Source organism: Carcharhinus amblyrhynchos, chromosome 12 (genome assembly GCF_965287045.1).
Source record: "Carcharhinus amblyrhynchos chromosome 12, sCarAmb.v2.hapA, whole genome shotgun sequence".
In the NCBI taxonomy this organism is placed as follows: domain Eukaryota; kingdom Metazoa; phylum Chordata; class Chondrichthyes; order Carcharhiniformes; family Carcharhinidae; genus Carcharhinus; species Carcharhinus amblyrhynchos.
Window position 1 is genome coordinate 88,509,191 of NC_137335.1, and position 14,334 is coordinate 88,523,524.

The following is a 14,334-nucleotide window of genomic DNA, read 5'->3' on the forward strand; positions in this document are numbered from 1 at the left end:
TCACGGTCTGGGAGATGTCTCTTGGATTTAAGGGGTCTCTGACTCCCTGTTACCAACAATACAAGGATTTCTGTTCATCCTGGGAGAGGCCAGCAGGGAAATGGATATTCCCAACACCAGGAATCCTGGTTCCCAGCTCCACTTACTGAATCTCCCTGAACTCTCTGACACTGTGATCAGAATTTCGATGTCGTTTGAAAATGATCTCTGAGCCAAGAATTGTTCCAAGTGGGAGGGAAGTGAGGGGGGGTCACTCCCTGTGCTTTCACTGGGAGCGGGAGTTTGGCAAATCTGAGAGGTTTTTATGGCATCTGTTTCCCCCCACCCGCCTTAAATCAGCCCCATTTACAGCCTGGAGACCCATCCGCTCGGTGCGTTAGATGTTAAAATTGAAGAGGATTAACGTATTGTTCAGGGGATATTAACGCGAGGATTCTGGCGTTATTGCTTTGGGAGATAAGGGTCCGTCTACAGGGAGAATTGGTCAGGCTTAACCCGACAGCTCCATGTACACTAGTGCCGGGGGGGGTGGGGGCGGTGGGGGCTTGAGGGAAGGAAGAGGGGTTCAGACAGGAATTGGAATTGTTGGGGGGGGCAGGGAGAGGGCTGTGGGCACACTGGAATTTTGCTATTACATTAAACCGATAAACCTGGCATCAATGAAGGTGGCACACTGGCACAGTGGGTTAGCACTGCTGCCTCACAGCACCAGGGACCCAGTTCAATTCCTGGCTTGGATCACTATCTGTGTGGAGTTTGTATGTTCTCCCCGTGTCTGCGTGGGTTTCCTTTGAGTGCTCCGGTTTCCTCCTACACTCCAAAGATGTGCGGGTTAGGTACATTAGCCCTGTGCTCGGTGGCAGGTTTCAAGCAGGGAGTGGGCTGGGTAAAATGCTTTGTTGGAGAGTTGGTGCAGGTTGGATGGGCTGAATGGCCTGATTCCACACAACAGTGATTCTCTGACACAAACCCAAAACCTGTGCGGTATGAGTAAGCAGAGAAACTGGTTCAACCACAAACCGAGTCTTCACCAATCCCGAGTGAAATATGATCAACCCATTAATACCGAGATGGACAACAAAACTTCATTGTTAATTAATCCACACCCTGTCTCCCATTCCCACACTCTCCCCATTCCCACGCCCTCTCCGCATTCCCACACACTGTCCCCATTCCCACACTCTCCCCATTCCCACACCCTGTCCCCATTCCCACACTCTCCCCATTCCCACACCCTGTCTCCATTCCCACACCCTGTCCACATTCCCACACTCTCCCCATTCCCACACCCTGTCCCCATTCCCACACTCTCCCCATTCCCACACCCTGTCCCCATTCCCACACTCTCTCCATTCCCACACCCTGTCCCCATTCCCACACTCTCCCCATTCCCACACCCTGTCTCCATTCCCACACCCTGTCCACATTCCCACACTCTCTCCATTCCCACACCCTGTCCCCATTCCCACACCCTGTCCCCATTCCCACGCCCTCTCCCCATTCCCACACCCTCTCCCCATTCCCACACCCTCTCCCCATTCCCACACTCACGCCCTATTCTCCCACCCTGTCCCCATTCCCACACCCTGTCCCCATTCCCACACCCTGTCCCCATTCCCACACTCTCCACAATTCCATACTCTCCCCATTCCCACACTCTCCCCATTCCCACACACTGTCTCCCCATTCCCATACTCTCCCCATTCCCACACCCTGTCCCCATTCCTACACCCTGTCCCTATTCCCACACTCTCCCCATTCCCACACCCTGTCCCCATTCCCACCCTGTCCCTATTCCCACACTCGCCCCATTCCCACACCCTGTCCCCATTCCCACACCCTGTCACCATTGCCAGACTCTCCCCATTCCCACACTGTCCCTATTCCCACACCCTGTCCCCATTCCCACACCCTGTCCCCATTCCCACACCCTGTCCCCATTCCCACACCCTGTCCCCTTTCCCCCCGTCCCCTTTCCCACCCTGTCCCCTTTCCCATCCTCTCCCCATTCCCACACTCTCCCCATTCCCACACTCTCTGTCCAATGTCACACCCGTTCCATTCCCACACTCTCACTGTCCCCATTCCAACACTCTCCCCATTGCCATACCCTCTCCCCATTCCCACACCGTGTCCCCATTCTCACATCCTCTCCCCATTCCCACACTCTCCCCATTCCCACACCCTCTCCCCATTCCCACACCCTGTCCCCATTCCCACACTCTCCCCATTCCACACCCTGTCCCTATTCCCACATTCTCCCCATTCCCACACTCTCCACATTCCCATGCCCTCTCCCCATTCCCACACACTGTCTCCCCATTCCCACACTGTCCCCATTCCCACACCCTGTCCCCATTCCCACAGTCACCCCATTCCCACAATCTCCCCATTCCCACACCCAGTCTCCCCATTCCCACACCCTCTCCCCATTCCCACACCCTGTCCCCATTCCCATTCTGTCCCCATTCCCACACCCCTTCACCATTCCCACACCCTGTCTCCCCATTCCCCTGCTCTCTCCCCATTCCCACACCCTGTCCATATTCCCACACCCTGTCCATATTCCCACACCCTGTCCCTATTCCCACCCTGTCCCCATTCCCACACCCTCCCCATCCCCACACCCTGTCCCCATTCCCACACTCTCCCCATTCTAATGCCCTCTCCCCAATCCCACTCTCTCCCTATTCCCACACACTGTCTCCCCATTCCCACACTCTCCCCATTCCCACACTCTGTCCCCATTCCCACTCCCTGTCCCCATTCCCACACTCTGTCCCCATTCCCACACCCTGTCCCCATTCCCACACCCTGTCCCCATTCCCACACTCTGTCCCCATTCCCACACCCTGTCCCCATTCCCACACTCTCCCCATTCCCATGCCCTCTTTCTATTCCCACACTCTCCCCATTCCCACTCCCTCGCCCCATCCCCACGTCCTGTCCCCAGTCCCACACACTCCCCATTCCCACACACTCCCCATTCCCACACTCTCCCCATTCCCACACTCTCCCCATTCCCACACTCTTCCCATTCCCACACCCTGTCCCCATTCCCACACTCTCCACATTTCCATTCTCTCCCCATTCCCACACCCTGTCTCCCCATTCCCACACCCTGTCCCTATTCCCACATTCTCACCATTCCCACACCCTGTCCCCATTCCCACACTCTCCCCATTCCCACACTCCCCCTATTCTCATACTCTCCCCATTCCCACGCATTCGCCCCATTCCCACACTCTCCCCATTCCCACACTCTCCCCATTCCCACACTCTCCCCATTCCCACACTCTCCCTATTCCCATACTCTCCCCATTCCCACGCACTCGCTCCATTCCCACACTCTCCCCATTCCCACACTCTCCCTATTCCCATACTCTCCCCATTCCCACGCATTCGCCCCATTCCCACGTCCTGTCCCCATTCCCACACTCTCCCCATTCCCACACTCTCCCCATTCCCACACTCTCCCTATTCCCATACTCTCCCCATTCCCACGCATTCGCCCCATTCCCACGTCCTGTCCCCATTCCCACACACTCCCCATTCCCACACACTCCCCATTCCCACACACTCCCCATTCCCACACACTCCCCATTCCCACACTCTCCCCATTCCCACACTCTCCCCATTCCCACACCCTGTCCCCATTTCCACATTCTCACAATTCCCACACCCTGTCCCGATTCCCACTCTCTCCCCATTCCCACACCCTGTCTCCCCATTCCCACACCCTCCACATTTCCATACTCTCCCCATTCCCACACCCTTTCCCCATTCCCACAGTCTCCCCATTCCCACACCCTGTCCCTATTCCCACACTCTCCACATTTCCATACTCTCCCCATTCCCACACCCTTTCCCCATTCCCACAGTCTCCCCATTCCCACACCCTGTCACCATTGCCAGACTCTCCCCATTCCCACACCCTGTCCCCATTCCCACACCCTGTCCCCATTCCCACACTCTCCTCATTCCCATACTCTCCCCATTCCCACCCTGTCCCCTTTCACACCCTGTCCCCTTCCCACCCTGTCCCCTTTCCCATCCTCTCCCCATTCCCACACTCTCCCCATTCCCACACTCTCCCCATTCCCACACTCTCCCCATTCCCACACTCTCCCCATTCCCACACCCTCTCCCCATTCCCACCCTCTCCCCATTTCCATACTCTCCCCATTCCCACCCTGTCCCCATTCCCACACCCTGTCCCCATTCCCACAGTCTCCTCATTCCCACATCCTGTCCCTATTCCCACACTCTCCCCATTCCCACACCCTATCCCCATTCCCACACTCTCCCCATTCCACACCCTGTCCCTATTCCCACATTCTCCCCATTCCCACACTCTCCACATACCCATGCCCTCTCCCCATTCCCACACACTGTCTCCCCATTCCCACACTCTCCCCATTCCCACACCCTGTCTCCATTCCCACACACACTCCTCATTCTCACAATCACCCCATTCCCACGCTCACTCCCCATTCCCACACCCTGTCCCCATTCCCACAGTCACCCCATTCCCACAATCTCCCCATTCCCACACCCAGTCTCCCCATTCCCACACCCTGTCCCCATTCCCATTCTGTCCCCATTCCCACACCCCTTCACCATTCCCACACCCTGTCTCCCCATTCCCCTGCTCTCTCCCCATTCCCACACCCTGTCCATATTCCCACACCCTGTCCCTATTCCCACCCTGTCCCCATTTCCACACCCTATCCCCATTCCCACACTCTCCCCATTCCCACACCCTGTCCCCATTCCCACGCTCTCCGCATTCCCACACTCTCATTCCCTCACCCTGTCCCCATTCCCACACTCTCCCCATTCTAATGCCCTCTCCCCAATCCCACTCTCTCCCTATTCCCACACACTGTCTCCCCATTCCCACACTCTCCCCATTCCCACACTCTGTCCCCATTCCCACACCCTGTCCCCACTCGCAAACCCTGTCCCCATTCCCACACCCTGTCCCCATTCCCACACCCTGTCCCCATTCCCACACTCTCCCTATTCCCACACTCTCCCCATTCCCATGCCCTCTCCCCATTGCCACACTCTCCCCATTCCCACTCCCTCGCCCCATTCCCACGTCCTGTCCCCATTCCCACACACTCCCCATTCCCACACTCTCACCATTCCCACACTCTTCCCATTCCCACACCTTGTCCCCATTCCCACATTCTCACCATTCCCACACCCTGTCCCCATTCCCACACTCTCCACATTTCCATTCTCTCCCCATTCCCACACCCTGTCTCCCCATTCCCACACCCTGTCCCCATTCCCACACTCTCCACATTTCCATACTCTCCCCATTCCCACATCCTGTCTCTCCATTCCCACACCCTGTCCCAATTCTCACATCCTCTTCCCATTCCTACACCCTGTCCCTTTCCCACACTCTCCCCATTCCCACACCCTGTCCCCATTCCCACACTCTGTCCATTCCCACACTCTCCCCATTCCCACACCTTCTCCCCCTTCCCACACTGTCCCCATTCCCACACCCTGACCCCATTCCCACACCCTGTCCCTATTCCCACATTCTCACCATTCCCACACCATGTCCCCATTCCCACATTCTCACCATTCCCACACCCTGTCCCCATTCCCACACTCTCCCCATTCCCAAACTCTCCCTATTCCCACACTCTCCCCATTCCCAAACTCTCCCTATTCCCACACTCTCCCCATTCCCACGCCCTCGCTCCATTCCCACGTCCTGTCCCCATTCCCACACACTCCCCAGTCCCACATTCTTCCCATTCCCACACTCTCCCCATTCCCACACTCTCCCCATTCCCACACCCTGTCCGTATTGCCACATTCTCACCATTCTCACACCCTGTTCCTTTCCCACCCTCTCCCCATTCCCACAGCCTCTCCCCATTCCCACACCCACTCCCCATCCCCAAACTCTCCCCATCCCCACACCCTGTCCCCATTCCCACAACTTCTCTCCATTCCCACACCTTCTCCCCATTCCCACACCTTCTCCCCATTCCCACACTCTCCCCATTCCCACACCTTCTCCCCATTCCCACACCTTCTCCCCATTCCCACACCTTCTCCCCATTCCCACACCCTGTCCCCATTCCCACCCTGTCCCTATTCACACAACCTCCCCATTCCCACACCCTGTCCCCATTCCCACACCCTTTCCCCATTCCCACATCCTCTCCCCATCCCCACACTCTCCCCATTCCCACACCCTGTCACCATTCCCACACTCTCCTCATTCCCATACTCTCCCCATTCCCACCCTGTCCCCATTCCCACCCTGTCCCCTTCCCACCCTGTCCCCTTTACCATCCTCTCCCCATTCCCACACTCTCCCCATTCCCACCCTGTCCCCTTTCCCACCCTGCCCCCTTTCCCATCCTCTCCCCATTCCCATCCTCTCCCCATTCCCACACTCTCTGTCCAATGTCACACCTGTTCCATTCCCACACTCTCTCTCCAATCCCACACTCTCACTCTCCCCATTCCCACACCCTCTCCCCATTCCCACCCACTACCCATTCCCACACACTCCCCATTCCCACCCTGTCCCCATTCCCACACCCTGTCCCCATTCCCACACTCTCCACATTTCCATACTCTCCCCATTCCCACACCCTGTCTCTCCATTCCCACACCCTGTCCCAATTCTCACATCCTCTCCCCATTCCTACACCCTGTCCCTTTCCCACACTCTCCCCATTCCCACACCCTGTCCCCATTCCCACACTCTCCCCATTCCCACACCTTCTCCCCCTTCCCACACTGTCCCCATTCCCACACCCTGACCCCATTCCCACACCCTGTCCCTATTCCCACATTCTCACCATTCCCACACCATGTCCCCATTCCCACATTCTCACCATTCCCACACCCTTTCCCCATTCCCACACCCTGTCCCCATTCCCACCCTGTCCCCTTCCCACCCTGTCCCCTTTCCCATCCTCTCCCCATTCCCACACTCTCTGTCCAATGTCACACCTGTTCCATTCCCACACTCTCTCTCCAATCCCACACTCTCACTCTCCCCATTCCCACTCTCTCCCCATTCCCACACCCTGTCTCCATTCCCAGTCTCCTCATTCCCACATCCTGTCCCTATTCCCACACTCTCCCCATTCCCACACCCTATCCCCATTCCCACACTCTCCCCATTCCACACCCTGTCCCTATTCCCACATTCTCCCCATTCCCACACTCTCCACATTCCCATGCCCTCTCCCCATTCCCACACACTGTCTCCCCATTCCCACACTCTCCCCATTCCCACACCCTGTCTCCATTCCCACACACACTCCTCATTCTCACAATCACCCCATTCCCACGCTCACTCCCCATTCCCACACCCTGTCCCCATTCCCATTCTGTCCCCATTCCCACACCCCTTCACCATTCCCACACCCTGTCTCCCCATTCCCCTGCTCTCTCCCCATTCCCACACCCTGTCCCTATTCCCACCCTGTCCCCATTTCCACACCCTATCCCCATTCCCACACTCTCCCCATTCCCACACCCTATCCCCATTCCCACACTCTCATTCCCTCACCCTGTCCCCATTCCCACACTCTCCCCATTCTAATGCCCTCTCCCCAATCCCACTCTCTCCCTATTCCCACACACTGTCTCCCCATTCCCACACTCTCCCCATTCCCACACTCTGTCCCCATTCCCACACCCTGTCCCCATTCCCACACCCTGTCCCCATTCCCACACCCTGTCCCCATTCCCACACCCTGTCCCCATTCCCACACCCTGTCCCCATTCCCACACTCTCCCCATTCCCATGCCCTCTTTCTATTCCCACACTCTCCCCATTCCCACTCCGTCGCCCCATTCCCACGTCCTGTCCCCAGTCCCACACACTCCCCATTCCCACACTCTCCCCATTCCCACACTCTCCCCATTCCCACACTCTCACCATTCCCACACTATTCCCATTCCCACACCCTGTCCCCATTCCCACACTCTCCACATTTCCATTCTCTCCCCATTCCCACACCCTGTCTCCCCATTCCCACACCCTGTCCCTATTCCCACATTCTCACCATTCCCACACCCTGTCCCCATTCCCACACTCTCCCCATTCCCACACTCTCCCCATTCCCACACTCTCCCTATTCCCATACTCTCCCCATTCCCACACCCTGTCCCTATTCCCACATTCTCACCATTCCCACACCCTGTCCCCATTCCCACACTCTCCCCATTCCCACACTCTCCCTATTCTCATACTCTCCCCATTCCCACACTCTCCCCATTCCCACACCCTCTCCCCATTCCCACACTCTCCCCATTCCCACCCTGTCCCCATTCCCACACCCTGTCCCTATTCCCACATTCTCCCCATTCCCACACTGTCCCCATTCCCACACCCTGTCCCCATTCCCACAGTCACCCCATTCCCACACCCTCTCCCCATTCCCACACCCTGTCCCCATTCCCATTCTGTCACCATTCCCACACCCTGTCCATATTCCCACACCCTGTCCCCATTCCCACACTCTCCCCATTCTAATGCCCTCTCCCCAATCCCACTCTCTCCCTATTCCCACACACTGTCTCCCCATTCCCACACTCTCCCCATTCCCACACCCTGTCCCCATTCTCACACTCCCCCCATTCCCACACTCTCCCCATTCCCATGCCCTCTTTCCATTCCCACACTCTCCCCATTCCCACACTTTCTCCCCATTCCCACACCCTCTCCCCATTCCCACACCCTCTCCCCATTCCCACACCCTCTCCCCATTCACAGATCCTCTCCCCATTCCCACATTCAGTCCCCATTCCCACACCCTGTCCCCATTCCCACACCCTGTCCCCATTCCCACACTTTCCCATTCCCACACCCTGTCCCCATTCCCACACTTTCCCATTCCCACACCCTGTCCCCATTCCCACACTTTCCCATTCCTGCACCCTGTCCCCATTCCCACACCCTGTCCCTTTTTCCACACCCTGTCCCTATTCCCACACTCTCCCCATTCCCACACCCTGTCCCCATTCCCACAGCCTCTCCCCATTCCCACACCCTGTCGCCATTCCCGCACCCACTCCCCATCTCCACACTCTCCCCATTCCCACACCCTGTCTTCATTCCCAGACTCTCCCCATTCCCACACTCTGTCCCTATTCCCACAGTCTCCCCATTCCCACACCCTGTCCCTTTTCCCAGACCCTGTCCCCTTCCTACCCTGTCCCTATTCCCACACTCTTTCCATTCCCACACTCTCCTCATTCCCACCCTGTCCCCTTTCCCACACCCTCTCCCCATTCCCACACCCTCTCTCTCGCTCCGCTCACTCTCTCTGCTCTCTTTCGTTCCGCTCTCTCTCTCTCCGTTGTCTCACTCCCCTCTGTTCTCTCTTTCCCTCCCTCCATCCTCTCTCTCTCTCCATTCTTTCTCTCTCCGTTCTTTGTCTCTTCCATTCTCTCTCTCTGTCTGTTCTCTCTCTGTTCTCTCTCCATTCTCTCTCCGTTCTCTCTCTCTCTCCTTTCTCTCTCTTTCTCTTTTCCACTCTCCACTATCCCTCCGCTCTCTCTCCACTCTCTTTCCATTCTCTCTCGCTCTCTCCCTCCGTTTTTCCTCTCTCTGCCTTCATTCTCTCTTGCTCCCTCTCTCTGTCCTTTCTCTCTCTTCCTCCATTGTTTCTCTGCCCCCTCCATCTCTCTCTCTCTCCACCCGGTCTCTCTGCTCTCCCTTCGTTTCCTCTCTCTCTTTCCCCCTATATTCTCTCTCTCTCTCCCCCCTCCGTTCTCTCTCTTCCTCCCTCCATTTTCTCTCTCTCTGTCTTCCTCCATTCTCTCTCTCCACCTCCATTCTCTCTCTGTTCTCTCTCTCTATCTCTGTTCTCTCTCTCTCACTCTCCGTTCTCTCTCTCTGCTCTCTCTCTGCTCTCTCCACTCTCTCTCTGCTGCCTCTGCCCTCTCTGCGCTCTCTGTCCTCTCTCTCTCTGCACTCTCCCTCTCTCTGCACTCTCCCTCTCTCTGCACTCTCCCTCTCTCTGCTCTCTCTCTCTCTGCACTCTCTCTCTCTGCACTCTCCCTCTCTCTGCACTCTCCCTCTCTGCACTCTCCCTCTCTCTGCACTCTCCCTCTCTCTGCACTCTCCCTCTCTCTGCACTCTCTCTCTCTGCACTCTCTCTCTCTGCACTCTCTCTCTCTGCACTCTCTGTCTCTGCACTCTCTGTCTCTGCACTCTCCTCTCTGCGCTGTCTCTGTGCTCTCTCTCTCTCTGTGCTCTCTCTCTGTGCTCTCTCTCTGCACTCTCTCTCTGGCTGTGCACTCTCTCATGCTCCCTTGCTCTCTCATGTTCCCTCTCAAGCTCCCCCACTCTCTCACGCCCCCCCCTCTCTCATGCTCCCCCTCTCTCACGCTCCCTCTCTTTCTCATGCCCACTCTCTCTCTCTCGCCTACTCTCTCTCTTGACTCTCTCTCTCTCACTCTGCGCTCTCCCTCTCTCTGCACTCTCTGTTCTTTCTGTCTCTCTCCGCTCTCTCTCTTTCTCTCTGCTCTCTCTCCGGTCTCTCTGTCTCCGTCCCTCTCTCTCTGCTCTCTCTCTCCACTCTCTCTCTATCTCTTCGCTCTGTCTCTCTCCCTGCTCTCTCCGCTTTCTCTCTCTCCATTCTCTCTCTCCCCTCCGTTTTCTCTCACTCTGCCTCTGTTCTCTTTCACTTGCCCTCTGTTCTCTCTTTCCTCCGTTCTCTCTCTTTCTCCCCCTCCATTCTCTCTCTGTCTGTCCCTCCGTTCTCCCTCTCTCTCCCTCCGTTCCCTCTCTCTCCATTCTCCCTCTCTCCATTCCCCCTCTTTCCCCTCTTTCTCCCCTCACTCTCCCTCTCTTTCTCCCCCCTCTGTCCCCCTCCCCTTCTCTCCCCCCTTCCCCCCCCTTTCTCTCACCTCTCTTCCCATCTTCCTCTCTCTCTCCCTCCCCCCTCTCTCTCTCCTCCTCCCCCCTTTCTCCACCTCCCCCTCTCTCCCTCTCCCTCTCTTCCTCCCCCTCCTCCTCTTTCTCCCTCTCCCTCTCTCCCCATCTCTCCCTTCCCCTTCCACCCCTTCCCCTCTCCCTCTCCCTCCCCTCCCCTTTCCCTCCCTCCCCCTCCCCATCTCTCTCCCCTCCCCTCCCCCTCTCTTTTCCCCTCCCCCTCTCTCTCCCCCTTCCTCTATCCTTCCCCCTCTCTCACCCTCTCTCTCCCCCTCTGTCTGCCTGTCTCTTTATCCCTCTCTCTCCCTCTCTCTCTCACTGACCACGTCCCCCACTCCCTCCCCCTCTCTCTCCCCCTGCCCCTCTCTCTCCCCCTTCCCACTTTCCTTCTCTCTTCCCCTCCCCCTCTCTCTCCTTCTCTCTCTCCCCCGTCTCAACCCATGTCTCTCAACCTCCCCCCTCTCTTCCTCCCCTCCCTCCTCTCTCCCCCTCCCTCCTCTCTCCCTTACCCCTCTGTCTCCCCCTCCCCTCTGTCTCTCCCCCCCGTTTCTCTCCCCCTCAAACCCCCTCTCTCCCCATTCCCTCCTCTCCCTTCCCTAACCCCTCTCTCTCCCTCCCACCCCCTCTCTCTCTCTCCCCTCCCCCCCCCTCCCACTCCTCCCCTCGCTGTCTCCCTCCCCCCCTCCTCCCCTCTCTCTCCCTTCCCTGGACGCTCTTGGTTCTGGGACGGTTGATGAGGGTCTGTTTGCTGTTTGCTCCCAGGGACAATGTGAAACCTGCGTAACTCCAGGGCACAGTCTGGGTTATTCCCCATTCCTGGAGCTCTCAGTGTCCCGAGCCCGATTCCTGGACACTGCTGACTCTCCCTCTGTTTGTCAGCTTGTGATAACTTTCACTTTTCCCTTTCAGAGTCAGAGAAGGAGAATGAGTGAGGAGGCGAACATTGAGAATTACGGGGACTCTTTCAGAGAGGCCGCTGTCCCTCTCTTTGTGAAGAGCTTATCTTCACTCCTGGCTGTGTTCCGCATCGCTCTCCATGTTGGGATCCGGGATTTGAACGAAGAGGACATTGGGAAATTCCAGAAGGAGATCAAGCAGGCCAGCAGAGAGGCGGAAAAATCTGCAAAGTGTGCTGAAGGCCTGAGCGATTCCATTGACGAGGCGTGTGAGAAGATGACAGCCCAGTATGGGCTGGTGAACAGGAAGACCAAGGATCTGTCCAGCACTCTGCAAAATAACCAAAACAAGCTCCGCTCCCTGGAGGCCGAGAAAGAATTGATCCACAACAAAGTGCAGGCAGCGAAACTCTCCCTCAGACAGGCTGAAGACTCAGTCAGGGCAGCAAGAGCCAAAGCAGGAGAGAAGCAAACTGGGAGAGATGTGGGGATCGGCCTCAGCTTCCTGCTGCCTTGTGTGGGTGAGTGGAATCCTCCAGATTGTGGCCCCTCCCCCAGGGCAGAGAAGCGACCCGTCCCCCAGGCCCTGAGGAAGGGCCCAATCTACATAAGAACATAAGAAATAGGAGCAGGAGTTGGCCATCTAGCCCTTCGAGCCTGCCCCGCCATTCAATAAGATCATGGCTGATCTGAAGTGGATCAGTTCCATATTCCCGCCCTCTCCCCATAACCCTTAATTCCCTTGTCTGTCAAAAACCTATCTACCCGTGACTTAAAAATATTTGGCGAGGCAGCCTCCACCACCTCAACGGGCAGAGAATTCCAGAGATTCACCACCCTTTGAGTGAAGAAGTTCCTCCTCAACTCCGTTCTAAACTCCCCCCCCCGGTTCTTGAGGCTGTGCCCTCTAGTCCTGCTATCCTTTCCAAGCGGGAAGAATCTCTCTACCTCTACCCTATCCATCCCTTTCATTATCTTATAAACCTCTATCAGGTCACCTCTCAACCTTTGTCCCTCCAGGGAGAAGAGTCCCAGCTCCCTCAACCTATCCTCATAAGGCATGCCTCCCAATCCAGGCAACATTCTTGTAAATCTCCTCTGCACCCACTCAATAGCTTCCACATCCTTCTTGTAGTGAGGTGACCAGAACTGCGCACAGTACTCCAAGTGGAGCCTGATAAGGGTCTTATAAAGTTGCAGCGTTACCTCCCAACTCTTAAACTCAATCCCTTGATTAATGAAGGCCAGTACACCATAACGATTGGCTGTTCCGTCTTTAATCAAACTCCTCCAAACTGAAACTTGGTTAAGTTGGGTCATGTTTCTATGCCATAAATCTCTATCCGGTTATGACTTGAGGCTTGTTTCTGTCTGCACCTGGGCTAATAATGGGGTGCGGGGGGTGGGGTTAGTGGCTCCCCCCTCCCCCTCCCCCCCAGCACCCCCACCACCACAGGGTAGCAGAGGTCTCCCACTCCCAGGATATTGCTTCTTCCCAATGGCAAATCCGGACAATTGTTGAAATCAGAAGAGTGGAGTTATATTGTCACTGACCCCAGAATGGTGGAGGGGAGGGAGAGGGGTGCTGAACATTGGCTAGTCTCTGTCTGGGTGTCTAGCCTGACTTTGAGATAGCAGAGGCGGGGGGGGGGGGGGGGTGGGGCGGGGATTGTTACGATCAGTTCAGATTGAGACTCATTGCCATTCTCTATCTCCCTCTCTAACACTCTCTCCCTCTCTGAGGACTCTGAATAGTGTGGATGAACAGAGGGATCTAGGTGTATGTATACATAGATCCCTGAAAGTTGGGAATCAAGTAGATAGGGTTGTTGAGAAGGCATACGGTGTCTTGGCGTTTATTGGTAGGGGGATTGAATTTAGGAGTCGCAGCGTCATGTTGTAACTGTACACAACTCTGGTGCGGCCGCACTTGGAGTATTGTGTGCAGTTCTGGTCCCCACATTATAGGAAGGATGTGGAGGCTTTGGAGAGGGTGCAGAGGAGGTTTACCAGGATGTTGCCTGGTATGGAGGGGAGGTCCTATGAGGAGAGACTGAGGGATTTGGGGTTATTTTCGCTGGAAAGAAGGCGGCTAAGAGGGGATCTTATTGAAACATATAAGATGATTAGAGGTTTAGATAGGGTGGACAGTGATAGCCTTTTTCCTCGGATGGAGAAAGCTAGCACGAGGGGGCATAGCTTTAAATTAAGGGGTGGTAGTTATAGGACGGATGTCAGGGGTAGGTTCTTTACCCAGAGGGTGGTGAGGGATTGGAATGCCCTGCCTGCTGCAGTTGTAAATGCGCCTAGTTTGGGAGCGTTTAAGAGATCCGTGGATAGGTTTATGGATGGAAAGGGATTGGTTTAGGTTAGAGGGTCATTGTTTTTTAACTGGTCGGCGCAACATCGTGGACCGAAGGGCCTGTTCTGCGCTGTAATGTTCTATGTTCTCTGCCCTTCAGGCATTCCGATGGCTGTGGCCTTTGAGAAGGAAAGACAGTA

The 14,334-nt window shown here is 56.2% G+C and overlaps 1 protein-coding gene across 1 annotated transcript in view; it reads left to right on the top strand.

Moving 5' to 3' along the window:
• Window positions 1-14,334, top strand: part of LOC145350489 (uncharacterized) — a 29,251-nt gene that overhangs the window by 14,601 nt on the left and 316 nt on the right. Inside the window, exons 3-4 of the mRNA XM_080199688.1 lie at window positions 11,846-12,353; window positions 14,295-14,331. Of these exons, the coding sequence (XP_080055814.1) occupies window positions 11,861-12,353; window positions 14,295-14,331 (530 nt within the window). The 5' untranslated portion in view covers window positions 11,846-11,860. The remainder of the gene's footprint in view (window positions 1-11,845; window positions 12,354-14,294; window positions 14,332-14,334) is intronic.